The sequence below is a fragment of the Nyctereutes procyonoides genome, unplaced genomic scaffold, assembly GCF_905146905.1.
Source record: "Nyctereutes procyonoides isolate TBG_1078 unplaced genomic scaffold, NYPRO_anot_genome, whole genome shotgun sequence".
NCBI lineage: Eukaryota > Metazoa > Chordata > Mammalia > Carnivora > Canidae > Nyctereutes > Nyctereutes procyonoides.
Genome location: NW_026575121.1, coordinates 60511745 through 60539707, shown reverse-complemented (window position 1 = coordinate 60539707; position 27963 = coordinate 60511745). Strand labels below are relative to the sequence as shown.

Genomic DNA, 27963 nt, shown 5'->3' with positions numbered 1-27963 from the left:
GGCAAATGGATCACTGTCAAAGTGTTCCATCTCAGAGCCCCTACAACCAGCTATGTGCAGAACCAGGCTATTATAGGGAACCTGAAGGGAAAGGGGAGCACAGGTGAGGTTGCATCAGACTTGGCAGGTTTGACGTGCTGCAGCTGCTAAGAGCACAGGCTCCCGAGGCTGCCTGGAAGGGACCCCAAAACACACTCTGGATAGGACCCAGGCCGAACAGGGCACGCCTGTGTCTCCCGGCGTGTGGGACACAGGGTTTTGATAAGCCCCAACCCTTAACTGAAAGGGAAGGAGGCAGGTGGCAGGTGGAAGCTTCCACTTCTCACGTGTACACTTTGAAGTGTATAGTACATATTCACACACACATCTTCTTCTGTCTTTACCTTCAGATGTCATGACAAATTCAATTAGAAATTATGTTGGCAGCAATAAGTAAGGTGCTTCCAAAGGCACCTGCTTTTCTCTTTCATTACCATCCATGCAAACTGTGTGTGGGGGTGTAATTGTGCTGGCGTGTGCATGCGTGCATGGGGGCACGCACCCACAGGTAGCCATATGAGTGTGCATGGTGTTGTGTGTGCATGCATTCATGTGTGTACTTGCACATTTATGTGCACACATGTGTGTGAGGCTATATGTGCCCATCATGGAAGCCAGTTGGGAGACAGGACCTCTCTCACCCTAGTAGCCAGATGGTTTGAACCAGGTCCAGGAACATCAACGTGATCATCAGCTTCAATGAACTCTAGCAGATCCTGAATTATGATTCAATTGTGCTGAGGAGAGACGGGGGCGCTGTGCAGGAAGGAAGATCTCACTGATCTTCCAAACCCTGGGGGTGAGGGGTGAATAAAGCCTCCAGGGCCCAGCACATGGGGCTCCTGCAGGCTGTTGGGGGGAAGTGCAAGTCAAGGGCTGCTAAAATGGTTTTTCAGAGCAAAGTCAGAAATCTGTCTTAATCTTGGCAACTCCATGCATGTGACTCTGCACCAGTGTACACATGTGTACATGTGTGAGAACACATGTGTGTGTGCTTGTACAGTGCCTATGTGAAGTGGCCTTGCATGACTCCATTTGTGGAGAGAGACAGGATCCCACTAAGTCTGGAAACAACTTCTGCCACAGTGTGAGTGGGGCAAGACCAGCTCTGGACTGTGGGCATGCTTGAAGGGGGAGGGTGTAGAGGGTCTGGAACCACAGGCAGGGAGGGGTTTGGGGGTCGGAGCCACAGGAGGGGAGGGGTCCAGGTTAAGCACCGTAGGAGCGGACAGGCCAAGATGTCCAGGGGCTGGAGCCCAGGGCATTTGCCCCCCTGGACAGGCTCTGTAATCCTTCCCGGTTTACAGAGTAATGGACTCTGTGCACAGCGAACATGGTTAGACACAGAAAAGATCAAGTGGTTGCCGCTTTTCTTTGTGTTTATGGACTAATTTCTATCAGCATAAATATGTCGTGATTTCCCTCATCTTAGGGACCCTGGTCTGCATCCCTGTCTCCAGCTCCACCTGCCTGGCCTGTATCTTTGCTTCTCTTGTCTCTGAGTCTGCTCTGCCCATTTTTGTTAAATTTGCTCCAAATCACGTTTCACTCCCAACTCTCCACCAGAACTGTTCTTGCAGGGGATCCCGGTGGCCTGTTGGCCTGAGATTCCTGCTGTCTCCCCAGGAGGTGATCATAAGTGCTCAGCTGCAGCGGGACACCTGGGACTTCCTTCCTTGCCTCCATCCCACCTCTAGGGGTTCACTCCCCAAATGCCCATGACTCCCAAACCCGCAGGCTGCTGGGACCCAGCTTGCATTCCAGGTATACCTGCAGGCTCTGGCCTCCTCCCTGCTGCCCCCTCTTTGGGTGACCGATCCCCCCAGACCATGGGGCCCTCCCACTGCTACGTCCTGGTGGGGACACTGCCCCTGCCCCAGGACTGTGGCCCCTCCTACAATGCCCCTTTGCCCCATTTCACTGATAAGAATGAAGACCCCTCCTGAGAGGGTCCCACCCACGGGTCAGGGAGCTGACCACCTCCCATGACGGGGCCCTCACCTGCCTTGTCTCTCGTTTTTCTCTTTCCATAATCCACACAACCCACTTCATTCACTGAGAATGTGAAGAGCAGGACTTGACTTATTTGTTCACTTTTGGGTCCAAGTGTGCCCAGAACCTGGATGCTTCTCACAGACAGTGACAGGGTGACCTGTCTGGGTCATAGGGCCACCCTGGGGGCAGGGCCCAGCAGACGGTGCCAAGTGAGCCTCATTGGGAAGGGCCGGGGTCTGAGGGGCCTGGATGGCAAGACCTGGTCTTCAGTGGGCCAGCACGCAGCTGCACCTGGCTGACGCTGCCCGTTGCATCCTGGCATCTTTCCATGTTCCCTTCACTGAGGTTTCCAGAAGACCAGTTGTGGGACCCAAGGAATTTAACAAAAATCCCCTACTCCTGGACAAGCAGAGCAGGACTAACTAGGGCGCTCCCCCACCCTAGCCAAGCCGCTGAGCACACCGTTACCGGAAACCTGCTCATATAGGAATGCGGAACCCCTAACCGCCAAAGAATGTAAACCCCACCTTTTGCCCTCCAAACCTGCCTGCCAATTCTAAACTGCTGCGCCACCCAGGGATCCCTTACCTGCCTGCCAATTCTGACCAGAGTGATAGGCTAGTTCAAACGGTCACGATAGGGTAAATTGTAATTCAATTGGCCACTTGCATGTGGACCGACATGACTATGCAATCTTCTGTGTGTGTTACAATCTCATTGGCCACTGGCCCCTATAAAACTGCTACACCTCTTAGCCTTGGGGTCCAAGTCCCTGCTCCGCTGCATTGGGTATACTTGGACCCAAGCTCGAGCTTGCAAATAAACCCTCATGCGCTTGCATCGTTGTCAGCTCCTTGGTGGTTTCTCGGATTCGCAATCTTGGGCACAACACAGTCAGGTGCTTTCCATTTCTGTGCGTGCGGACAAGGCCTGCTGGGCTGCCATGAGGGATTTCAACACAGCCAGGAACTACCAATCAGGGTCATGGCTGAATCGGGGCTTCTGCTTTTGCAGTAATGACTGAAGCAGCACATACATTGTTTTAAAAGATGCGATTAGGGCAGCCCCAGTGGCTCAGTGGTTTAGCGCCACCTCTAGCACAGGGCCTGATCCTGGAGACCTGGGATCGAGTGCCACGTCAGGCTCCCTGCATGGAGCCTGCTTCTCTCTCTGTGTGTCTCTCATGAATAAAATCTTTAAAAAATAATAAAAGATGCGATTAAAGCTGGGTTTAAAAACCGTGAGTTAAGTTCTCAGAGAAGCAGTCTGCACGACTGCACCACCTGCTGTAATCCTACCCTTCCACCCGTGGTAGGGGTGTTCCCCGCCTATCTCCCTGACCCAGAGGGCCAGGACAGTGGTCTGCCTGCCCACCTATTCCTCCCATGCACAGGGAGGCGGTGGGGGCGTCCCAGGTCCCCAAAGGAGAGCAGGGCCACGGCCTCTCTTGGGCATCAGCACCTGGGTGGTCCTCGACCTGAAGATGGGGACATAGGGCCTGGCTCCCCCTGGGGACTTCCCCATAGTCAGGGGGTTCCGTGAGCACCCAACCGTGCAGGAATGCAGTGGCTCTGGAGGAAGATGGCCCCACCCAAACAGGTCCCTCTCGCAGATCTGACCTCCTCCACTGCCACCCTCGGGGTCAGGACTGAGGGCTCCCCAGAGAAGGTGGTGGGAGTGGCCGGGCCCAGGTCCTGCCCAGGGCTGCACCCCTAGCACCCGATTCCTCTCCTGTGACCCCATGTGCCCTTGGGGGCCTCAGCTGTCTTCTTGGAGCAGGCACGTGGGGTTGTGTCTGGCCCTCCTACTACCCCCCTCACCCGGAAAGGAGACAGAGGGTAAACCACAGGCTGAGTGACACCTACCACACACCCTGGTCCTCAGGAATAGAGCCCACAGCTCTGGGCCTCAGATATGCACAGGGGCCTCTGGGGCTGCTCAACAGCACCGTGGAGCCACGGGGCCACGGAGCCAGCGGCACTTTGCGTGTGAGCCGTGCACGTGTTCTGGGAGACGAGGCTTCTGGAAAGGGCTCATTCTGCCAAGGATAGAAGAGCAGAGACAGAAAGCCTGCTGTCCTAATCAGAGGGGTCAGGGAGCTTGCCCTGTGATTTGCTTCATGTGTCTCCAAATGAACATGATTAGTCCAGCACACATTTGCCAAGGAGCCGTGTGCCTGCTGTCCCTGGCCTGCATCCTAGGCAGACGTGGAGCTATGATTGTGACCATTTCATACAAGACCCAGGAAGCCTGGTGGGCAAGGGCCCTGCTTGCTCTGAGATGGAGGGGCTGGCTTCTTTCTTTAGGTGGGTGTGATGGAGGGCCTCCCTGAGGAGGCCTGGAGCATGAAACGGAGCCATCTCAAGTGCTCCACCAAGGGGCAGCAAGTGCAAAGGCCCCCAGGCCAGATCTGCCAAGACCAGCAAGCATGGGAACCCCTGGGCAACCTGTTGTGCAAGCCTGGAAGGCCCGAGAGGTGCTAGAGGTCCGGCTGCCCCCTCCCCAGCATCATGCCTGCTTGTGCCTGGGGAGAGGGCTCATGTCCACATCAGGCCTCGACTATAGGGTGTTGACATTTCTAAACATAAAATGATTCTTTGACTTTTAAAACATCCCAAGAGTGACCAGAAAAGAGAATGCCTCATGACCCCTGCCCTGCACTTAGCTGTCACTGTAGCAAGCCGCCACTGTCTGTGGGGCCCAGGAAATTTAACAAAAATCCCCTACCCCTGGACAAGCAGAGCAGGACTAACTCCATTTTGTGCTGCACCTGCCACCTCCCGTATCACCCCCACATGACCTGCTTATTGCTTAAGGCACTGCCCCACCCTAGTCAAGCCGCTGGGCACACCCTTACCAGAAGTCGGCTTGTAACAGTGTAACCCTGCTTCGTGCCCGCCAAAACTGCGCGCCGATTCTGACCGCAGTACTAGGCCAGCTCAAGTGGATACTAGAGGCTAAGGTGTCATTCAATCGGCCACCTGCGTGTGGACCGACATGACTGTGCAACTTTCTGCGTATCCCATGGGCCAGTGGCCCCTAGAAAGCTGCTACCCCGCTTAGTCTCGGGGTCCAAGTCCCTGCTCCACTGTGTCGGGTACCCTTGGACCCAAGCTCGAGCTTGTAATAAACCCTCGTGTGTTTGCATCGGTGTCAGCTCCTCGGTGGTTTCTTGATTCGCGATCTTGGGCACAACATGTCGGCTCCAGGCACCAAGTCTTGGGCTGGCCACGGCCTCTCCTGGACTCAGGTGGCCGCACCCAGACCAGAGACCACATGGGCATTCACGGTCAGCGGCAAGCCCTGCTTGCGGGCTCCCACAGCATTCCACACCCACTGCTATGCACATGGGGGACTGGAGTTACCATCCTGGGTACCCCACATGTCCCTGAACCCACGTCCCTTCCCAAGGATGCCTCTTGGTGCCTGACCACCGGGAGCCCGCATCTTCCCACCACTTCACGGCACTGTCCCTGCACTCATGGCTGGTGGCCTAGGGGGCAGAGTGGGCCTGACAACTGCCATTCCGTCTCTGACCCCAAGGCCCAGGGACAAGGAACGGAGACTCTCAGAGGTACTGCAGCCCCCTCCGCCCCCCGGAAGCCCCTCGAGGGTGCACAGTCGGCCCAGGGGCCCTAAGGAAGGCTGCTAGGCTCCCGGGCTGCCTGTGGTCCCTCCACCTCCACTCAGCCACCCGGAGCCCGGTGCTCAGAACGAAAGAATGGTGGACCCTGTGTGACCCAGGCCACGACCCCATCTTTGTCCTGCCAGGTGACCACTCAGCACCCAGATCCCTGAGGAGGGCTCCCCGCTCCCATCCCAGGGTACTAGAAGGATCTACAACCCCCAGCACTGATTGGTGAAGGCTGTTGTCATATGACAGGAACCTGCTGATAGAACTTGCCGTTTTGGTCTGTTTTCAGATTAGATCAATTCACGGTGCTCTAAATTACGCAAATTCAGAACCTTATGGACACTGAGGAGTGAGGATGGCGTCCTGGGGACGCGGGAGGCTGAGCTTCTCCACTGCGTCACTGGAGAGACGAGGTCACCCTCGAGGCTGTCCTGACCCAGTGTGCGGCGGCTATTGCTCATCAGGGTGTGAGGTCCACGTCCTCCCCTTTTTCAGGTAACCCCCTCGGCTCAAGGATCCATGGGACGCCCCGGTGTGGCTGGGAAACTAATCAGGGTGTAACCCTGCCTTTCTGGAACGTGGGGTCCAGCTCTGCTCAAAATAAAACAGAACCCCCGATGGGGGAGCTGCCTCTGGGGTCTGTTCTCCCCACGTGAAGGGCATGAGGGGCATGGCAGGTCAGGCCGGAGCCCCCAAGGGTCTTCCCTCATGGAGCAGAAGGCCTGCAGCTCACAGTGGCCCTGTCTGTGTAACGAAGGGCTGGATGCTGTGAGCGAGGTCCCCCAGGCTCTGTTGGCCCCGGACCCCACCTGCTCTGTGGGGCCATCGATGTAGGAATGAGTCAGGGACAGATGGGGCTAGGCAGGGAAAGGCCCCAGAGTCAGGCTCCTACCCATCCCAAGAAAACTGAGATGAGACAGTACAAACAGGAAAAATAAACCCGGCTCCCTGGCTCCAAAATGTTAGGGAGTCTCCCCCTTTAATGGCTACTAAGTGATCACAGAAATCCCAGATGCAGAGAAATGTTATGGGGGAGACAGTGACCAGAGAGAAGGGAACCCTTGTTTGTGCTCATGTCATTTACAAAGAAACACTCGTTTGTTCCAAGTGCACCATGTTTGTCCTAAACATAGACATGATATTTACAAATACACCGATTGGGACAAGAAATTTACCAGGTTCCCTGGTCAGTTTCCTATAAAAGAAGGTAAAAGGCCTCAGTGGCAACCCTGCTGGGACCCCTCTCACTTTTGAGAGCTTTCTTCATCTCTGCTTAATACATTTCTATCACTTTTCATTCTTCTACTCATGAGACAAGAAGCAAGCTCCCCCCTATCAACATGCCCTCCCCCCCCCCTCCGCACTACCTCCTTGTTGGATAGCCTCGAGGCCCAGCAGCACGCACCTGGGGATACTGGTGAGGTAGGTCATGACATTCTGGAACTCCTTGTCGGGGACGTCGCTGAAGGCCGGGTAGTCTGGGAAGGTGATGACGGGGCTGCCGTCCTGCCCCCGCCCACCTGGGGAGAGAGCGAGGCTGCGCTTAGTGCCTGCGTCCACCCAGAATGGATGGCGTCTTGTCGCAGCTGGGCTTGCTCATTAGGGAAGAAATGTGTGCTTTTCAGGGAAACCCTTGGCGTGTACAAGAGTGACATGTGTTCCAACAATCCCCTATTATCTTGTCCTCATGGGGCAGCCACCCGAATATGCGGCACTTTTCCTCCCAAACGTTCCCTAGGTTCCTGCACACCATTGAGATGGTGCCGCCTCCTCCCACAGGCATCCCATTTGCTTGCTAATGCTGAGAAGTAGTTTTCTGTGTTTTGTAAAGGATGACAGCCACTTTAAACCCTGCACAACAGTGGGTCTCCCACCCTAGCCGACCTCCTGAGGCTCTGCGTGGTCTGTGACCCACCCCCTCAGACAACTGGGACCAGAGGGGGCCATGACTTTGGCAGCGTGAGAGGGGAGGGCACTGGGCAGGGGAGGGGGACCAGGGGGACTTTTCTGAGGCGAGACACAGCAAGGAAGAGTTGGGTGTGGGCCCAGGACCTGGGAAGATGATCTTGAAGAGGAGGCTGGGTTTGCTCTGGGCCACATGGGGTCTGAGTTGTCCCACAGACAATGGGAGAAGCAGTGGACAGGCCAGAGGCCAAGAACACCGAGGAGTCACCAGGCCCAGCTTAGAGTCTATCTGCTAGCCAGCATGCTGGGGCGGCTGGAGATGGCCCCCTTGATGGATGGCCTGTCTCCCCCTGCCTCGACCACCTGTCTGGCCTGTTGGATGTGGCACAAGTGATGCTGGGAAACTCTTGAGGCTGGGCCGCAGGACACAGCAATGTCCATCCTCCCAGCTCAGAGCTCCTTTGTGGATGCTGGCCATCCAGGGAGCAGCAGCCTTGTGGCCACCACATGCCAGGGAGCCCAACCAGCTGGGGAGGGAGCGGCTGGCTTCGTGCAGGGAACCAGAGATGCCACGTGTGTGAGTGCAGCACTCTGACTCCAACCAGCCAGTGCCACATGGGGCAAAAGAACCACAGGAAGGCTCTTTCTGAATTCCCACCTATGGAATTAACGATAAATCAATAAAAGGGTTGTCTGGACCTCCCTAAGCTTGGGGGCAGCCTGAGCAGTGAGCGTGGGCTCACCACATCCTGGACCTCACTGGAGAGCATCCGGGCAGCCCCCCCAATCCCCGCGGCTCAGGCCCCAGGGGACCTCCCAGTGTTTCTCAGGTGTGTCCTCGAGTTTCTCACTGATTTACAGCAAAGTCCAAAAGCACCAAGTCTGATGAAGTTGATGGAATTATGCTGAAAACCTTAGTCTGTGTAAGTCTGCAGGGGCGAGGGGCTGAGCACCCACACACCGTGGAGGTGCTGGTGGCGGGATGCAGTCGGGTGCCCTGAACTGGGGCAGATATTCATGGTATTCACTGTGGGAGGTGCTGGAGGTGCCCGGTGGGGTGTAAGGGGGGGGGAACCTGCCTTGGGATGGATCCTCTCGTCACTGTCACTCAGCCAGATCCCTGTGTGAAGGAGCCCTATGAGAAGCAGTGGGCAAGGTAAGGCTAGGTCAGGCCCACGGGGAGGGACCCTCCTCACATCTGCAACATCCCTGCCTGAGCTATTGGCTGGCATTTGCATAATAGAAAAGCAGTGTGGAGGGGAGCCTTAGGGCCATCCTGGGGCTCTGCTTCCTCCCCAGGTAAGGCCAGGAGGGTGGGATTACCACCTAGAGGAAGGTCAAGGTCATGAGTCTGGGTCACTATGCATCACACCTGGGGCTTTGGGGTCCTCAAGGGGCAGGGCGGGCAGGTGGCAGGAGCCCGCACAGGGCCTCAGCCTCCGAGGCAGCACCCCCACAGTGACGGATGCGCCCTCCTGTTGATAAGCGCCCCCTGAGCTCCCCACTCTGTACGGCTGAGAACCTTGGGTTCCCGCTGTGGCCCCTGAACTCTGGGCCACATGTCAGGCTTCCAGCCCAGGGCACAGGCAGGAGAGCTGGAGAAAGGCCAGGGCAGCCCCTGGGGGTGAGGGCTAGTCTTGGGGCTCAGGAGGGGGAAGGGCCGCCTGTGAGTGGGGCTACTTGCCTACAAAGAGGAGCCTGTGATAGGTGGTTTTGTCCCAATGGGGCACCCGCATAGCCGTGAGGGTGGCCCACTCAGGTGCTCTCACACCCTTAGCACCCACCACACTCTGGCACTGTCTGGTGGCTGGGGTTGCACACCCTGGCCAGACGGGACAGCAGGTGATCTCACGGGGTGGAGGTAACACTTGGTCCTGAGGAGAGGGTGCAGCCGCAGAGGGTCTGGCAATTGGGACCCCAAGGCAGGCTGCTGCACTCTGGGGCCTTCTCTGCAGAGGCTAGGTGTGCTCTGTTGGGGAGGCTCCCAGCGGCTGGACACTGCAAGAATGAGGTCAGCTTTGCCCTGTTCCTACTTCACCCAGTGCAGTAATGTTCTGGACACCGCAGGCAGGATCACTTGGGCTCTGTCCCTCTCAGGACCCCAAGTGACCTCCAGCTGGCTCTTCTATGGCCCCAAGCCACCTACCCCCACCACAGGCATCACATAGCCTCTCCTGGCCCTCGGTGAAATCCAGAGCAGGCCGTGCTGTAGGCCTTGTCCCTGGTTCTACCACCCGGACCAGGCCCACATCATCACAGGAAACTGAGAGGTACCTACTGCCTGGCACAGACCCTCCCTCCTGCCTGCCCGCCCGGCGCTCACCAGACAGATATGCAAAGCGTTTCTTCAGCTGGTCCTGGATGTCCGCGGCACAGAGCGGTGTGATGTCCTGGTGCATGATTTCATCTGCAGGGAGAGCAGATAGACACCATGTCATTTGGTGGGAACCACCTCACACAGCCACGCACATCCGTGAACACCTGACAGGACCAGCGGTCACGTGCTCGGAAAAAGGGATTTGAGTTTCCAAAGCACAGAAACCTTTGTTTCTCAGCACACAGAAAGCTAGGTGCTGGGTGGTTCATCAATATTTAAGATGCGGCATGAGGCAGAGAGGAGGCAGGCAGGTGGGAGGAGGGATGGACGGATGTGCAGGCAGAAGGGCGCAGGGATGTGAAGGCGGGGAACTAGGACGAGCCACCCGTGAGCAGTGCCTGGCGTGCAGCCCCCGGGAGCACATGGTCCCCGCCCCTGCCGGCGCCCCAGGGGTGGCTGGGCACGTGCTCAGCCACTGTGGCCCAGCCGAGGCCTGCAGGTCAGCAGGGAGACCTGGCCGTGGCGCAGCATCTGCAGCCTCCATACATACACAGGGACATGAGGAGGCCTACCCCGCACAAGGGGCCCCCACCTGTCGGTGCCGAGTGGTGCCCAGGGGTCCCTGAGCCAGATTGCAGCTGTTGCAGACAGGAGAGGCAGCAGGGCCACCTCAGGGGCCTGGGGGCGACCCAGCAGTAGCCCGAGCTGCACCCTGGAGACTGATGGGAAGCAAGGAGGTTTTTTGAGACTCTGGGGAGCCTGGGGTCGGGCAACCAGATGTCCCTGCAGAGTGTGTGAAGCTGGGATGCCAGCCTCAGTGCCACACCAGTGATCGTGTGCTTCACAGCCAGACCCCCACTGAACGGCAGAGTTTGCATTCTGGGGCGTTAGCAGCATTTCTGTAGAGACTCAGGACCCGTGTTGACCACTCGCGGATTCTCCCACGCCCAGTAGGAGGTCCAGTAGGAGGCCCAGGCTGTAAACAGCCTGGAGAAACCGGTCAGGGAGCTCTTCCACCCCGAACATCACCCTGGAGGCAGCAAAACGCTACCTGCACGGAGCAGCCTGAAGTCCAGCTCTTCTGGTCTTGCAAACAAGCCAGAGTAAACAGGTGACCCAGTTGGGCACACTCTCTGGAGCAGCCACGCACCCTGACGGCCCTGCTCCTGACAGGCGTGCCACTGCCTCTGCACCTGCCCGGCCCCGCAGAGTGGCAGTGGGAGGATCTGCGGTCAGGAGGGGACAGCAGCTAGTGTTCCTCACACTCAGAAGGGCGGGACCTGCCCGGCCTCCCCAGCACTGAGGCCGCTGCATGACATTTCAGCAGCAGCTCCCCTGTGGGGAACGAAGGCCCTGAGAGAGCTTGGACAGGTTTTCTGAATTCTGGATGAGGGGATGTGCGCTGGCCACGTGTTCGTTTGCAGTGCACAGCCCAGATGGGGCGGGGGCTGGATGTTCAGAATTTCCTTCTCCACTGGAAGGAATAGCACGGTTAATACTGCACCTGTGCCACCGTTCGTCGGTTCAGACTCTGTGATCCCAGAGACACGTGTTATCAAGCACAGACTGTGGCTGGTAAGGCCTCCGGGAGTCTGGAGACAGGTCCAGGGCAGGGGAAGCAGCCTGGATTCTGAGTGAGCAAGTCCCTTCATGGGGACCCAGCATCTGTGACGATTGTAGCCTCCAGTCTGTGCCAGTTCCCAGACCTCCCCACCACCCACACCTCAGGATTCCCGCCAGACTCCACCAGCCCACGAGGAAAGATGACCATGGGCATCCAGGTCTCTGATGGTGTATGCTGCACGGTAATCCTCAGATGGCGTCTGTGCCCAGCTACCCTGATGGCACAGGGCTTTCCCACGTGCTAGACGGGGCTGCTCTTACTGATGATTGCTGTCCTGTCTGTGACAGAGGGACAGTCCCACTGGCTGGATCATCACCAACGTGAATTCGGTTTCTTGGAGAGACCTCTCTGGGCCTCGTCAACCACTCTCCTCTGGACACTGGTTGCTTTCCTGTTCCCGGAACTTCTCCAATGGGTGGGCCAAGGTCCCTCAGGCCTCGGTGACTTTAGCCTTTACACGAGTTGCTCCTAGTGATGCCTCTCCCATATCTGCGGGCCAGTCCAATCTTCCTCAGTTCCTGCCAGAGATGTCACCTCTTCAGGGAAGGCTTTCTCCACCCCCTGGCATCGGCTGGGCCTCATAGCCCCTTGCACACCCACCAGAGCTCCTGCGGACCCACTACTCAGGCACTCAGCAAGAGATGCATGACACAGTGACTTCCCAGAACAGCATTTGGAATCCACCTAATTCGGCAAAGTTCTTTCTGGCACTCACACAGGTTGGCACAGAGTCTGCAGAGCTCATGGGGTGCTGACTGCTGGGGCATGTGGACTGGTGGATCCCACACTGGCCAGGCTTCTGGGGCAGATTTCATTCTAATACTGTGTTTAGGTCTAAGACCCCATTTAGGTATGACTGAGAGCATCACTCTGTGCATAGCCTGTGCTGGGAATGGCACAGAGGTAAGTCCATTTGTAGGGACTCCATCTAAGTGCCACTCTGCTTATGTGGTCACTGGACACCCCTCCATCAGCTGGAAATAAAGACCAGGGCATGTGGTTTGTGTCACTGTCACCTAGTGGCTCCTGCAGCCCCCTGGCCGCGGCCAGCTCCTGCCCACCCTGCATCCTGATCTCGCTCTGGGACAGGACAGGTTTACCCTTCGTGGCAGAGGGCACACCGTGACGACCGGCTCAGCAGGAAATGGGGGGAGCCCCTGTGCAGGAACGGGTAAGCCTCCTCTGGTGCTCCAGTGTCAGAAGTCTGGACAGGAAGGGAGTTGCCCCACCCGCTGGCCCAATAAAAGGGTCAGGCAGGGCCCCACTCCTCAGAGAACCACTCTGTGCGAGCACAGTGCTGCGTGGATAACTACCCATTTCCTGCATTCCCTTCTCACCAGATGCAGAAAGGAGACCCCAGGTGATGAGCCAATCCCCGGGTTGATCTGAGGGAGGCTCACAAGTGGCCTGGGCACAGAGAGGGCAGGCAGTGCTGCCTGTGGGGCCCCCACAGGGGTGGGGCTGGGCAGGCTTGGAGGCCTGCTCACCCCTGGGCAGGAACCTCTCCTTGGTTCAGCTCCAGACAAGGATCTGGGGGAGAAGCTCCACTACTGCAAGCCGCTCACACGGTTATGAACAGGCCCCCTTCTGGGCTGCAGTCTTAGAGGGCAGGGGTGGCAGTACGCCCCATCCCTAGAGCCTCCTCCCAACACAGTGAGACCACCTGCAAGCACTCCTCCTCCTGCGCAGTGACTGCAGAGCTTGCTTTGAGGACAATTTCCTAATGGAGATGGGGCTGCATTGGAGACTCTGGCCACGTCTGTCCACTCCAAGGACCACGTGGTCCTTGGACCCTCAGCTTTGCTCAGTGGGGTGGCCACTCCCAGGACCAGGGCCTACAGTAGATGGAGGGTTCGTGGGGGCCTCGAAAGCCCACTTACAGAGAGTGGACCATCCTGGGCCAGGTAGCCCCTGCACCCCAGGAGAATCCTCGATTTGGGTTCAGCAGCCCTTCCCTGCTGCTTGCTGGTGACCTTGGACCCTGCTCAGAAGCAGCAGGTGTGGGCAGTAGCAGAAGCCTTTGGCCATGCTTGTACAATTGCCTGAAAGTCCACACCTGAAGGTTTTTATTTTCACTCAAAATACAAAGTCCAAGGTGGAGTGACACGTGGGTGGGGTTCTCACACTGCCAAACGGATCCAGTGGTCTCCAAACCAGGAGCAAGGTGTGTGCAGAAGGCACAGGAGGAAGGGGAACACAGAGGAGTAGAGTCCTGCTGAGTAAGAGGGAGGCCCCCTGCTCCTTAGGGGCTGCGTGGGGGTTCCGTGCTGCAGCCACTCCAGATGCCCAAGGTCCAGGCCGCTTGGGTGGTGGGTTCTCCCAATACCTGTGTGTTCCTCATGGTCATTTGTGACTGGAGTGGGCATGACCAGATCCCATTACAGGCAGTGCATCCTTAACTCAGGTCAGCAGATGTCCTCATCTCAGGAAGCAAATCCTCACCAATTCTTAAATACAACACCGTGTAGAAAAAAAGATGCTCAGGCAAAACTGCATTGTGGGAAAAGCATCTTCCACTGCAGAGAGCTTTCAGTCCCCAGGCACCCACTCAGTAGGGACGTGGAGGCTGGGCAAGGCTGTGCCAGGGCCGTTGGCTCTCTCCTGCCCATGGCCACCCTGCATTCTCCACCCTGCCTGCCCCATGTGGGCACAGTCACTGAGTGGACCCAGCGCCAGCTGCCCCGCCAGGTGATGCTGAGCTGAGCTCAGACCTGTTTCCAGTCTGGCGGACGGCAGGTTGGAGGTGGTGTGGTCTGTGGCACACTTGGGAACACTAGGAGGGTTTGTCTCTGCCGTAACAGCAAACCCCTTCCCATTCGTCAACGCCTATCCTAGGAAGGCTGTCAGCTGGGTGTGCCGCAGGATGTGCTGTCCGCATTCACACTGGGCCAGCTGTGGCGGGCGTCCCCGCCCACAATCCTGGGCATGGGATTGTGGATGTCACAGCACATACTCGATGGGTTCTGAGCTCTGAGCTGGATGGAACTTAGTCAAAAACAATGTTGGAACAAGTCCCGTGGAAGTTAAGTACACTACTTCTGCCCTGGTGAGCAGGGCCACAGCAGACACCCGCATAGGGGCCACTCACCTCTGTCTTTGCCAAGGGCAGGCAAGTCAGCCCCAATGGCCCTCGGAATCCTCCTTAACACCAGCTTCAGGTGGCCTGAGTCTGTGGAGATGGCACCCAAGCCAAGGCCAGGGCAAGCGGTGCTCAGCATCTGCCGTCCCCCAGACCAGAGCATTTCTTTGGCCCAACTCTGCAACTGGGGACAGACGGAAGGGGCCGTAGGCTCTGGGGGCTGGCAGGGAGCTCCTCCCATTCTCGTGTTGGAGTAACATTGGAGAGTCGCCCACTGAAGCCCCGGCCTTCAGGGAGGTTCTGATTCGAGCCCCTGCCGACCTCCCCCAGCCCGCCAAGGTCTCCCGTCAGCCAGGAGAGCAAGCATTACTTGAGCGTCTATGCGATGACCACTTGGTGTAATGGAAAGTACCGGAGGAGTAAGAGCCTCCTGAATGCACAGGCTGGCGAGAGCAGCCACGAGACGTCTCGGTTGATTCCCACAGAAGCCTGTACCTGGAAGTGGTGGTGACGGCATTACCGAGTACTCTTCTTGTATCCACGCATTTGCCACAACCATCCAGGAGGCAGGAGTGTTATTATTTGGACTGGGCAGTCCTGAGCTGGTTTTCGTATCACCGTGTCCTGCTCGCAGGGCAGCTGTGCATGGCAGTGGCGCGTGTTCAGTTGTTACTAATGTTTGGGGCTGCACAGCCTGCCCTGTGCCCTGGCGGGTTCTGGGCCTTCTAAGCCACTGAGGGGGCATGCTGCGTCAGGCCCACAATTCTGTCCATGGTGTTTTCTCCTCGACTGCGGTTGCCGAGAACAATACAACCGCAGGAGACTATTTGCTTCTAGATGGCAGAGGATGTAGACGGCAGTTGTCACCACTGCCCATGGTGGCCTCTGCGGCAGGCGCCGAGGACCTGCCAATGTCCTCCCCAGAAGGGGGCGGGGCATGGAGTGCAGCCTTGCATGTGCATACCCGTGTACCAGACGGGCACGAGAGAGCAAACTGCATACACGATGATGGGGGAATGCTGACGAATCAGAACGGGCATGAAAACATCTCCCCCCTTCAGTCAATGTCAGATGTTTCCTTAAGACCTTGTTTCAGGGATCCCTGGGTGGCTCAGCGGTTTAGTGCCTGCCTTCGGCCCAGGGCATCATCCTGGAGTCCCAGGATCGAGTCCCACGTCAGGCTCCCTGCATGGAGCCTGCTTCTCTCTCTCTCTCTCTCTCTCTCTCTCTCTCTGTGTCTCTCATGAATAAATAAAATCTTAAAAAAAAAAAAAGACCTTGTTTCAGAACCAGATTCAAACACTGAAGCCCCTGTTAGACGAGATGGTTGGTGACCTGGGCTCTGATCCCATGAAAGTGCCCCACAGATGTGCAGGCTGACATACCCCATGCTTGCATCTGGGCCACACACCAGCCCCTGTTCTTCCAAGTCCTCAAGCCCCAGATTCCATGTTTGGGTGCCAGCTGTCAGGCTTCTCTGCCCCAATCTAGGTGCCACCATGTGAGAGCCCTCCTTCGGTGCTGGTGGGGAGTCCCAGCCCCCTGAGCACAGCAAAGCTCAGAGCCACATGCCCTCCTTGCATTCATACCACCTTGGGCCTTTCCAGACCATTCCTTGGGCCTGCCTGTGTGCGCGAAAGTCCCTGTGTGGGTAAGAAACCTCTGCATACACTTGCTGTGTGTGGCTCACCCTGACTGATTTGGGGGGTGGGGCGCACACTCAGGAGGCCCCATGCGGCCAGAGCTTCGCCTGGTTCCAGCTCTTGAAGTCGAACGTGCAGTTTGAGTGAGGGAATCGCTGTGACGCACAGGGTAGGAATGGCGGGTGTGTTCAGGTGAGCGTGGTCCCACGGTCCTCTGCCCTGCTCCTGGGGGTCCCCAGACCTTGGCTCCTGTCCCTTTCAGCATCTTTCTTCTTGTGTCCTGGGTGGGCTAGACCCCTGTCGCAGCCCAGATCAGCTCACACGGGCCCTGGAAATGGGCACATTGTCAGGTGAAATGGCAGCAGGGCTGGGGCACCTCAATGGGCTCAGTCCCCCTCCCAGGCCTGAGGCTTGAGGAAGATGGGAGGTGGAGGTAGGGAACCCACAGGCACACACTCCAGGCCTCCGGTCAGCGCCCACCCCACAGGCTGGCCAACCAAGGCCCAAGGGTGGCCTCTCGCCTACGGCTGCAGGTCATCTGGTGGCAGTGGCAGTTCACCTGCCTGTTGGGTGTCCACACTGGCAGGTGCCTCCCCAGCCGCCAGGACAGGGCAGAGTGCAGGGAGGGAGGCTGGCCGCACAAGGCTGCCGCAAGAGTGCTGCGTGGCCTGACCCTTTTACCAAATCACCCCATTATGGAACTTTCCTGCGTGGTCGTCACAAATGTGGCCTTCAGCCAGGCGGCTGCTTTCGGAACACAGACTCTGGTTTTAAGGTCCACAAAGGTAAACAGAGAAATGGGCACAGACCCGGAGCAGGTGTCTGTGAGCCCAGTATAGGCCCTACCCTGACCACAGCCCACTCAGCTCCAGGTGTCCCCCAAGCGGGAGGGGAGAGGGTGCGGGGCTGGGGACCAGGGGATAAGATGCCACACCACTTGCTCCTCGGTCCTGGGCTGCTGTATGTCATGGAGCTGGGGTCCTGGGCAGGGGTTCCTGTGGGCAGGTCCACCCCGGCTCAGGGCAGGTACTGACTGCAGCAGGGCCCAGGGAGCCGGCTCCAAACAAGAGACTGCAGCCCCTAGAACCCAGAAGGGATCCTCTTGTCGCAAGGGAGGGCTTCCTTCATACCCACACCGGGGTGTCCCCTGAGGCTGTAGCACTTGCCCATCCTTCCTGGATCGCTGACCTGGCCCCCACTTCTCCCGGAACCCTCCGAAGCCGTGGGCCTCTGCACACATGGGGCACCCATGGCACACCGTGGTCACGTGGACGATGGAGCATGGCTGGGAACTCCCTTTGAAGTTCTCGGAGTTTGAGATCCTTGTGAATTCTGAATCATCCTTCGCTTTAATCAAAGAGAGTCATTTTCTTGGCTCTGTGACGAAGTGCACACCTGTGCGGATTTGGAAATCAGCGATGGGACCCAGAAGGTTTCCACAGTCCATGCCCCACAGGGCTGGGGATCAGCGGGAGGCCATCCTGGCCCATAAGTGGAAGCAGGAACGTGGGCTCACTGCTGGCCCCAGGACACTGCGCAGCCAGGGTGAGGCCAGCTGAGGGCTTGGGGAGCCGAGCCTCCCCTACCCCAACTGACAAAGGAGCCTCAGCACAATAGAGGCTTAGAAGAAGGGTTACGAGGGCATCTCAGACACGATGTGTAGCAGCAGCCAGAGGTGGGACAGGTGTGGCAGGTCCAGCGAGGAGACCTCGGGGCCACACTGGGGTCTGAGTTTATCGTCCACTACTGCTAACTGGGTTTTCAGGGCCCTGAACAGGAGGAGGGGGTGAGGGAGGCTCTCGAGGCCAGCCAGGTGTCAGCCAGGCCAGCCCACAGCGGGCACACAGGGGAGCCATGCGACGTAGTGGGAGAGCCAGCCGCCCCCAGAGCTCACGGCAGCTGCCTCGAAGGTGCGGACCCGCACAAGGGTCTGGGCTTGGTGCCGGTGGACCTTTCATTATTGGTAACGTTCCTGTTGGTGAACTTTCTGTGCCGTCTCAGAACTGAGGGCCCCAGGATGGGCCAGTGGCCATTTCTGGCTGGGGTTATGATGTCGAGGGCAGAGCCACTGGGCCCACCCTGCAGCAGAGCCAGCGCCCGTGGCCGCAGGAATGCCAGCCCAGCGTGCTCTCAGAACAGGGCTGGCTGGCCCTCAGGAGACGGGTGCCATGTGGATCGGCCCCAGAGGCCAAACAGGCTGATGCCTGAGGGCCTCAGGAGCTTCTGGGGCCGGGGAGGCTGGACGGGCAGAGGTGGAGCACCAGAGCCGTCCCTACTGTGTCCAGCAAGTAGCCCCACACGCACACCCACAGTCAGACCCGCATCTCTTGCTCTTCGGAAACCACGACTTTGCGTTGTAGCAAAGCAAACACCGTCAGCTGCAGAGCAGAGTGTGACAGCACACCGGCCACACATGCTGGCTTTGGGCTGAGCCTCCTGGGGCACCCAGCCCGGGATCCCCCAAGTCCATGTTCTCAGCACCAGCATCTCTGCTGGCTCTCAAGTAGCAGGTGGGCTTACCCAACACACACGCTGCACATGCACACACTATGTACAGAGAGCAGACGCACACACACACCAGGGACACACTCCAGACCCACACCAGCCGCTGCTGTTTAAAAACAAAGGAAATAGATTTCCTGATAGAGTTTTCTTATTTGTCAACATTAAAGAGTAAGAGATCAGGGAAATTACCGCCCTGTCCCCTCCTCAGGGCAGGTGCTCAAGAGCATTGTCCTCTGGATCTGCTCTGAGAAAGCAGCTCACAAAACACGGGAGCAGAAGGGGAGGCGTGGTGCCGTCCATCACTGACGCCAGCAGCAAGCTCCCAGAATTCTTCCCTAACTACAGACGGGCACTCTTCACACTTTCTGAGTACCTGGAATTCTATACTCCTCAATGCAAAGAAGAGCAATGACCCATGGAGAAGGCCGCGTGGAGGGCACAGAAGGGCACACCTCTCCTCATCGAGGCAGCCTGCGAGGCAGGGCTGCTGCATCTCTCCGGGTGGCCCAGATGCTCCACGGTCGCTGGTCCCTTGGGAGCCCCCGCCCTGCTCGACACAAATGGTGCAGGAGTCGGGCACAGGGGCGGCCTGAGGTGGTGGGGGCCGGTGGGTCAGGCTTTGGTGGGGAGGGGTCATGTGCCGCGATGGTGGCTCAAACCACCGTCCTGTCCCGCGGTGTGAGTCACCCTGGGACCTGGGACACACCTGTGGCCTACCCTTGTCTCTTGTTGACTCAGGGCAGGTACCAGCCTCTACTCAAGTACACATGAAGGGTGACGTGGGCATCCTTGCAGGTAAACAGCAGGCGCCAATCTGAGCCAGTGTGCAGTGACTCAGCCCCAGGTGCACCCCAGCTCCCACAGGAGAAAGACCCACTGCCTTGCACAGCAACAGCCGTTTCCTCCACAGACAACAGACACCCTCGTGTCTGGGGAAACAGCAAGAAGCCTGTGGAGATGGGAGACCCTCCAGCCCTAATCACACCGGACACCCAGGACACTCCTTCTACAACCTGAGTACCTCTGAAGTAAGGTCAGTCAGAGGGACTCAAGAACTGAGGAAAAGGCCAAGAACTGGAGCCCGGCTCCACTTAGGAAAGCAGTGGACCTCTGACATGACTGGTGGCCACGCTGAAGAACCTCTAGGAACAGAACACACTTGTGGGGCACCAGAGCTTGTGGCTGGTGCCCCGAGAGCACGGCACACCTGCAGCCTGGCTGAGCATGACCCAGCGTCCTCCCCGGCCTGCTGACCCCAGGCCTAAGTCCACATGGCTCCCCAGATGTTTGGTGCTGTCTTCCTGTGTGGGAAGAGGACCCCAGTGGTGGGGTGCATCCACCACCACGGCCGCTCGGTACACAAGCAAGAGTGTTTGTCATAAAACTGGAAATTTTGGATGTTTACCTGTTGCCACTAATGGCTAAGATTTGACTGATTCATTCAAATTTACAGAAATAGTTGATGAATCACTTGTCAATCTTTGCAGAAGTACCTGGTGGAAAATGTGCTTCTGACAAATCCCTTCAAAATGCATAGCCGTCCATCCTCAGAACAGCAACTAGGAGAGGCGGGCTGAGCCCTCTCCTCCACCTGGTGCCCAGGCCCTTCTCAGGGCCTTTGTTCTGGTCACCCTGGCCTCAGAAGTGCCCACCCCCCAGACTCCGGGGGAGCAGGTCCCACAGGAAGGGTCCCCCCCCAGAGCCCAGGCAGCCGGCATGGTCACAGGCTGTGGCCACCGGGCCTGCATCCTGCTGCTGGAGCGTCCCTGGTTGGGGTGCAGTATGCCTTCCAGCCGTGGGGATCGCGCTGGCCGGAGTCGGAGTCGTGGGGTCACAGCCAGGGACCGCAGCACTGCCCCCAGTCCCCCAGGCCCTGGGGTTCCCACGCACACCACAGGCGTGTCTTCTGGAAAGCCGGAACAAAGGAGCCCCTCTGCCCCCACCCCCTCCTCCTTCCAGCTTCCAGGGGAGGCCCCTCCCAGGGGAGAGAGACAGCCACAAACCAGCAGCAGCGCCTGACACGCCCCAACCCCAGGAGCTCAGCTCCTGTACCGCTCCAGCTGCACCGGCCCTGCCCCAGCCTGGACCCACTGACAGGGCCTACCAGGTGTGGTCTCCGCAGCACCCCCATCCTGCACGGGCAACACCGTAAGCGTCCCCAGAAGGCCACCCCTGCCTCGCCCCCATGCACTGTCCCACACCTTCCCCGGCATCAACACAAAGCCTAGACACACCTGTGCTGGTCTTCAGGAGCAGCCACAGCCCTGAGATGTCCTGTGACAGCAGGGAGATGAGGCTTAAGGTCATGCTGTTGCCACCATCGCACTGGCGTCAGGACGCGGCAGCCTGCCTGCTGGAACGCCTGTCCTGGGCGCACAAAGGAAGGCGGCAGGGCTCCATTTTTGGGTCACCGGTGGCCTTGGTGCTGGATCCCCAGCACAGGAGCGCAGCTTCCTAGATGTGCCGGTGCCGGGAACTGCCCAGCCCCTGCGGTGACGCTCCCGCGGCCCCAGCTCCATCCCCGCCGGCCGTCAGCACCCTCCCTGCAGGGGCCCCGCGCCCAGCGCAGTCATCCCAGCCTGCGGGCGGGGCAGTGTCTGCACCTCCGGGTCCGGGGCACGTGCCCGCCCGAGTCTGTCTGTCTGTGCTCCTTGGAGAGCTGTTCATGTGTGTGAACAGGTCCCAAGCGGCTGGGACCTCAGAGGCCCCAGGGACTGAGGTGGAAAATGTAAGGGGGAGGGGGACTCCCTGGGGAACTCATTAAAATGCAGGTTTGGTTTGGGCTGGGGGTGGTTGGAACTGCTCCCAGGTGGGGACGCCCCCAGTGACTACAGGTTGTGGGCAGGAAGAGCCTGCGGGGTGGGTGGAGCCGGAGCCCATGGCGGTAGATGGCCGGGCCCTGAAGCTGGTCACAGACTGTGGCCCCCTGAGGCCCAGGCCGCTGGGAAAGCAGAGTCGGGCGGGCTCAAGCTGGCAGGGGCACGCTCACTGTGGCACAGTGTGGCCCTGCAGCCACACTACACCCCACCCCCTGCACGCCCGTCACGTGGCCAGACTGACCTGGTCTCTGCTGGACGATTCCAATCCCCTCCAATCCCCTCCTTCCTGTCCACTGCTCCCCAGTTGCCCCCAACGGCACCGACTGCATTGCCCTAGGGATGGACAAGGGGGCATTCAAGCAGACCAGGCTGCAAGCCCCTGGCATTGTGGGCAAGGCCTTCAGAGTGGAGCCAATCCAGCCTCCCTGTGGCTACACTCCCTGGCATCGGCCCTGCCCAGGGCCCCAGCAGCGCTGCCGCCGGTCCACACACAGCCGGCTGAACCCTGGCACACTGCCCCCCAGCACTGGGCAGGCCCAGGCCAGGGACACTGTGAAGTCCAGCATGCAGGGAGGCCCACACCGCACCAGTAACCAGCCACTCAAGAAAAACCGCCTTGAGGAAGAAGGTATCAGACCCTAGGCTCCGCCACCAGAAGGGACTTGGCTTTTAAGTGGGAGAATAGAGGCACATGGTGGAAGGAGGGACATGTTTCTCTGTTACCCTCACTCCCTGGGCACTGCAGGGTCTTGGGGCCAAGGCCTGGGTTCTCAGGAAACGGGGCCTTGCCCGCGGCCAGGGGCGGTCTACACCTGGACAGGCAGGGCTGGCTCTTCTGGCTGCCACCATACCCACTCACTCATCCTGCATCCGGGAAGGACAGCCACATCCGGCCCAGAGTTCCCCACAACCTGCTGGGTGAATGACCCCAACTGCACACCAGGCCTGGGCACCAGAGGGGTCTCACGCCTGGGACTGCACAGCCAGTCCAAGAGAACGGCTCCACTGCAGGCAGCTGAGGGCCAACCCCGGCTCCTGACTGTCGGACTCACTGCTGACCACGTCCACGGCCAGTCCTCAAGCCTCTGGCCTCGGGCCTCGCGTCCCTACACTTCTCAGGGAACACGTGGTCGGATCCATGGCACCTGTCTTCCTGGTTGGCCCTCTGAGCTGGGCTGACGCCAAGGCACACAGCTGGGGAAGATGGGGCAGGTGGGCTCCTAGCAATCCCCCATGCCTCTGCGGAGCATCCAGGATGCAGGCCCTGGGGCTCACACACAGCGAGCACACATTCTCCAAAATGGATCTCCTTCAGAACCACGACATGGAGTTTACAGAGGAAGCTGCTGGCAGAAGGTCTTCCCTTTGCGGACATGGGGTTCGTTCATCCAGGAAATGTGTGCCAGCTGCCTTGGGGATTTGGGGACAGGAGGCACATGGTCAGACCTAGCACTACAGAAGTGAGGCCATGGTGCACGAGCTATGTCCCCAGCTCTGGCTGTGGTCATTGAAGGGCCAGGACGAATCAAATTATTAATGGGATCCACTGTGTGTTTTGAAGGACCCAAATGTGTCCTCCCTGAGAGGCACCCCTCACCATCCCACCTTACCCTGTGACCCTCATGCCCTGCAGCCCCATGTCCAGGTACTTATGCCCACTCTGTTCTGCCCTCAGGGGCTGCATCTATAGCACTCACACCTGCTCTCAGCTGGTCCTTGGGTGGCTGCCCCAGAGGCCTGGCCCCTGATGGGCTCTCCCCGCTTCAACTCCTGTGGGCCTAGCATATGTGTGTAAGTGGCTGTGGTCACAGGTGGGGTGGGTAGAGAAGTAATGAGGGTACAGAGGTGCCAGGTACTCGGGCATTTCCTCTGTAGTGCATTGTCTGGCCTGGCAGCCGCCCTGGAGGCCCTGAGGGTGGAGTTCCATCGGGTGGAGGAGGTAGGTGCGTCCATGTTGGGGTCACTGCCCCATGGGCTCACTGCAGTTCCCGCTTCTGGCCCTCTACTGCTGCCTGTCCCTCGGTGGCCCACCACGGCTTTCTTCTCATGCCCGAGCAGTCCAAGGACCTGTGGTTCTGAGTCTGGCTTCTACCTATACCTGGAGTCGTGTTCTCTGGGGTGCAGACTGTGGGGGGAGCCAGTCCTCCAGGGCAGAGGACTGGAGTGTGCCAGTTCGGAGGGTCAGGGGCCAGTTCGGAGAACCAGCTCAGCTGCAGGAGGCCTGCAGAGCCTCAAGATGGCCTGGGGATAGCATTCCATGCCGTGGGGACAGCTGAGCTAAGAGTCTGGACTCAGGGGCCCGGGAAGCATTCAGCACAGGGCTGACCGTGGGCCCGGCGGGTGGGTGCCTCTCTGGGGTTAGCGGACGTCAGCCCTGATCTGCTGACACAAATTACTCTTCTCAGAAATGGGTGGAGTCCCGGAGCCTGTGCTGTGTGCTTCGTGTGACAGGCGGTGAAGCCACCAGCATGCCAGCAGGGCTCGCCTGGGACCAGAGCTTAGCACGCGGAGCCAGCTGTCGGGCCAACCAGGTTTTCCTCGTGAGATGTAAACATTCCTCACTGGGTCGTGCTGGATGATTTTGCGAATATTCACACTTTTCTGACTCACATCACAGCCAACTTTCAACTTTCCCCACCCATGGTCTGTGCGTGTAAGGGACGCGAAGGATGGACGGACCTACCATGGCACAGACTGCAGAGAAGCCAGGGAGTCAGGCCCCACGGGGCAGGCAAGCGAGAGCAGACCCTGACCACAATGGTGGCAGCCCCTGTGGACTTCGGCCTTGGCCTCGCGCGGCAGCCTGCACCACCGTTTCCCAAGGCCAACATTCCTGGCTGTGGGTTTATTTCAGGGCCATGGCCCTGTCTACTTTCCTTGGGGAGCAGCCTGGTGAAGGGAGGTCTGGTCTTTGAACCATGCGTACTACGGCCCTGCCTGGGCAGCTGCAGCCCCAAATAAGTGATAGACCCTGAATGTCACCACAAACACGGCTTTATGGGAGAAAACACAGTATATTGGTCAAAATCTAACATTTAGCAGATGGGGTAGGCAACGACACACTGGCATGCGAAATGTGAAGGACCCGGTGGGCCCAGAGTCCCTGCAGCTCTGCAGCCCCTCCCAGCTGCTGCCCTGACAGACGCGAGCTTGGCGCTAACCTCTCCTCATCCAGGGTACAGGAAAAGCTAAACCTGTGTCCCCTTGAATCCTACAAAAATACGTGCATAACCTCAGTATGGCTCTAGGCCTTGAACAACTAGGATGTGAGAGCAGAGCCAGAGCTGCTCCAGCCAGTTTCTGCCAGATGACAGGGCAGAGGCCTGCTTCCTGGACTCTGGGCACAGGGCACCCCTCCTCTCCACACCACCGCGTCTCATCACCACAGCAACCCTGGCAGGCAGGTGTCTGCTCTACGGGGCAGCAGGTGAAGCTGGACACGGTGGCTACTAGGTCCTCGTGCCACTGTGATCCTCCCGAAGCCCCTCCCACCCCCAGCCATATCCCTTCCCTCAGCCTACCCCCCACCTTCCTACTCGCCCACTCCCTCCCTGCACCCAGGCCCTCCACCTTTGGTTCTGGCTGGATCCTTACAGCCCCATCCTTTCCGCTACTGCTTCTCCAGAGACCAAGACGGTGCTGCCCTGGGTCAGGCCATTCCTCCCTCTTCCTCTCAGGCCTCGGGTAGCTCGTCAGCTTGGAGGACACGGCGCAGACCCAGCCTCCTTAACAGGCTCCTGGGGACCCGGCTGCCCCACCCTGACCCACTCTCAGCTTTCCTTCTTTGCACACATCATTTTTGGGCTTGGCTGCACTTCTGTGGGGGCCCAGTCAGGGAGGAGGCCGGGAAGCCCCGGAGACCTGGCTGGAACCCCACACTCGCAGGTCCTGTGACAGACACGTGGCCCCTGTCCCCATGAACTGAACAGGAAGGCTCTCTTCCTGACTGCAGACACAGACAGCATCCCCTCCACGGTGAGCTACTGCTCCTCCAAGCAGGGCTGGGACCCATGGTTCCCCTCCAGAGGGCACAAGCTGGGACCTGGTGTGACCTGGCAGAGGGAGCCTCATTCTTCTCCTCCTGGATCAACAGCTTCTCTTCACACATTAGTGAGTCTAGGTGGGCACTGGGCTGGGTACACGGAGCAGAGACACAGCTGGGGCCTTAGGTTAATTGAAACATCACTGTAGGTGGATGCTGGTGGGGCCAGGCCGATTCCACCCACAGACGCCAGTGGGCCCAGAGCCAGTGGACCTCGCCCTGGGGAGCGGGGGTGGCGAGTGGCAGGTGTCCAGGACTCAGATCCCGGCTCGGGGTGCTGCCGGCTTCTCGCCCTGGAGAGGCAGTGGGGTCGCCCCACCATCAGGGGGGCAAAGCAGCATTTGGTGTGCCGGACTTAGAAAGGTACAGAGAGATGACCTATGGTTTTCGGGGTGGGCCACGGTGGCCTGGACCCATGAGGATCCCAACAGGAATTCTGGATTCACCCGACTGCCGAGTGGGGTGTCAGTTTGGCAGGAGGTGACTTCAGGTGGCACACAGGAGCCAGAGCCAGTGCTGGGTGTGTCTGATGGTCTGAGCAGGAGTTTCGTGGGGGTACTGGGATGGGGATGGGGAGGAGTAGCTGAGAGGCAGGCAGGGCCTCGCCCACACGGTCCAGGATGTGGAAACAGTGGGCGGGTGCAGCCAGGTATTGGCGCCTAGAGAAGCTTTGGGATGGGCTCCAAGGGGCGTGTGCCCACAGGCCTTTGGGTGTGCATCTGAGGAAGAGGCCTGGATGTGGCATCAGGGGACCCCTGAAGAGGGATGCCATGTACCCATTCCAACCTGGTCCCCAAAGAAGTTCCATCTCACAGGGAAAGGCATGGCAATGTGGTCGCCTGGGCTCACGGCTCAGCTGCACACAGGTCCTGCTGAACCCGGGGCCCAGGGGCTGTATGGGAGGAGTGAGGCAGGACCTTTGGGCATGGGGGATTCGATGGGTAGAGGACTCGAGCAGGGGTCCAGGTGTGGGGACTGGAGGGAAGCCTGTGCCCTGCAGCTGGGGTGGGGGCAGAACAAAGGGGCCAACTGGGTATGGCTTCATTCCTCTGGGAGCACACTCTGTGGCCAGGGCTGTGGGCCTCATCTGGTGCCTTGGGAGCCTCCAGCACCCAGAGCATCCTCTGCTGTTCCCCCTCTCTCCCAGGGGACCCCAGGGGTGGCGGGCAGCATGCAGACAGTTGGGGATGGGCCTCCTTGGCCCCGTTCTCCTTCCCTGTACTCCCTCAGGGTGCTAGGGTCTGAACCAGGTGCCTGCCATCGGCCGTGGGGTCAGATCTCCCAGGCCTCTCCCTCCTGAGGTCACAGGTGGGGGGATGGCTTGGCCCAGGGGGAGCTGCTGGCAGCTGGCCACAGCCTTGCGGTGACCTTGAGGGAACCACGTTAGGTCTTGGTGGGCAGAATCTTAGATCAAACAGGTGGGCTGGGCTGGGCCACAGGACAGTGACAGGGACTGGGTGCTGGTGGTCCCCAAGCCTGGTGTCGTGGGTCTGCCCTCCGCTCCCCACTGCTCCCAGCACACACACACTCAATAAGCAGCATCATTTACCGGCAGAGACTCGGACCAAGGGTTGGGTGACAGGTGCTGGGGCCTCAGCTCTGCAGGACCCCACCCTTCACCCCAGGAGCATGCTGACCAGGCTTGTCAGGAGGCTCCTGAAGACACTGTGGAGCTGTGGTGGGCGAGGAGCGGACACCCAGACTGGCTCCTCCTGCATCAGATGAAGTTGAGGAGAGGTGAGGAGGGCGGGGCAGCCCTGAGTCTGACCTGGGCAAACTCCAGGGGCCTCCACCTCCTCGGGAAACATGCTACCGTGCCCATCTTATGGATGGGAAGACTGAGCCCCTTGCCTCAGCACACGGCAAGGAGGGGGCCCACAGTGCTGGCCCTGGAGGTGAGGAGGCTCTGGCACAGTGCATGACACTGCCTGTCCGCAGGCCTCACTTTGTCCTGGTGTAAAGGGCATGGCAGAGGTCTGGCCGTGGGACAGAGGCTGACCCACATCCCCACATGGCAGGTCGAGACAGGTGACTCCCCAGGGCACACAGACAGCTTGAACCACAGCATGGACGTTCCAGCCTCAGGTGCATCCAGCAGGGCTGCCCAGACTCCTGCTGAGAGGCCTTGCTCCAGGTCGGACCTGGCACCTGACTGGTCCGGCGGAACTTCTTCATCTCCGAGAAAGGGCGGTGGCGGGCTGGCTGCTGGGCCACGAAGATTCCCACAGTTGCCAGCGTCCCCTGGAGACTCTGGAAGCCTGGAGTCGGTGCTGTGTCGGGAGGCCTGTCTAGCCCTCCCCACCGCCAGTTCATATCTCCATTTGCTCTGCTTTGCATGCTGCTGACCAACTGTGAACTCCG

The 27963-nt window shown here is 59.1% G+C and overlaps 1 protein-coding gene across 9 annotated transcripts in view; it reads right to left on the bottom strand.

The window, feature by feature from the left end:
• Positions 1–27963, bottom strand: part of MCF2L (MCF.2 cell line derived transforming sequence like) — a 130419-nt gene that overhangs the window by 43748 nt on the left and 58708 nt on the right. For 8 of the 9 annotated variants that reach the window (XM_055335892.1, XM_055335895.1, XM_055335897.1 and 5 more), the window contains exons 2-3: positions 9897–9980; positions 7074–7188 (exon numbers count right to left, since the gene is read on the bottom strand). In XM_055335892.1, coding sequence (XP_055191867.1) covers positions 7074–7188; positions 9897–9972 — 191 coding nt within the window. In that variant the 5' untranslated portion in view covers positions 9973–9980. Of the gene's footprint in view, positions 1–7073; positions 7189–9896; positions 9981–20975; positions 21362–27963 lie in introns of those variants that run through there. The other variant, XM_055335898.1, reaches the window with a different exon arrangement.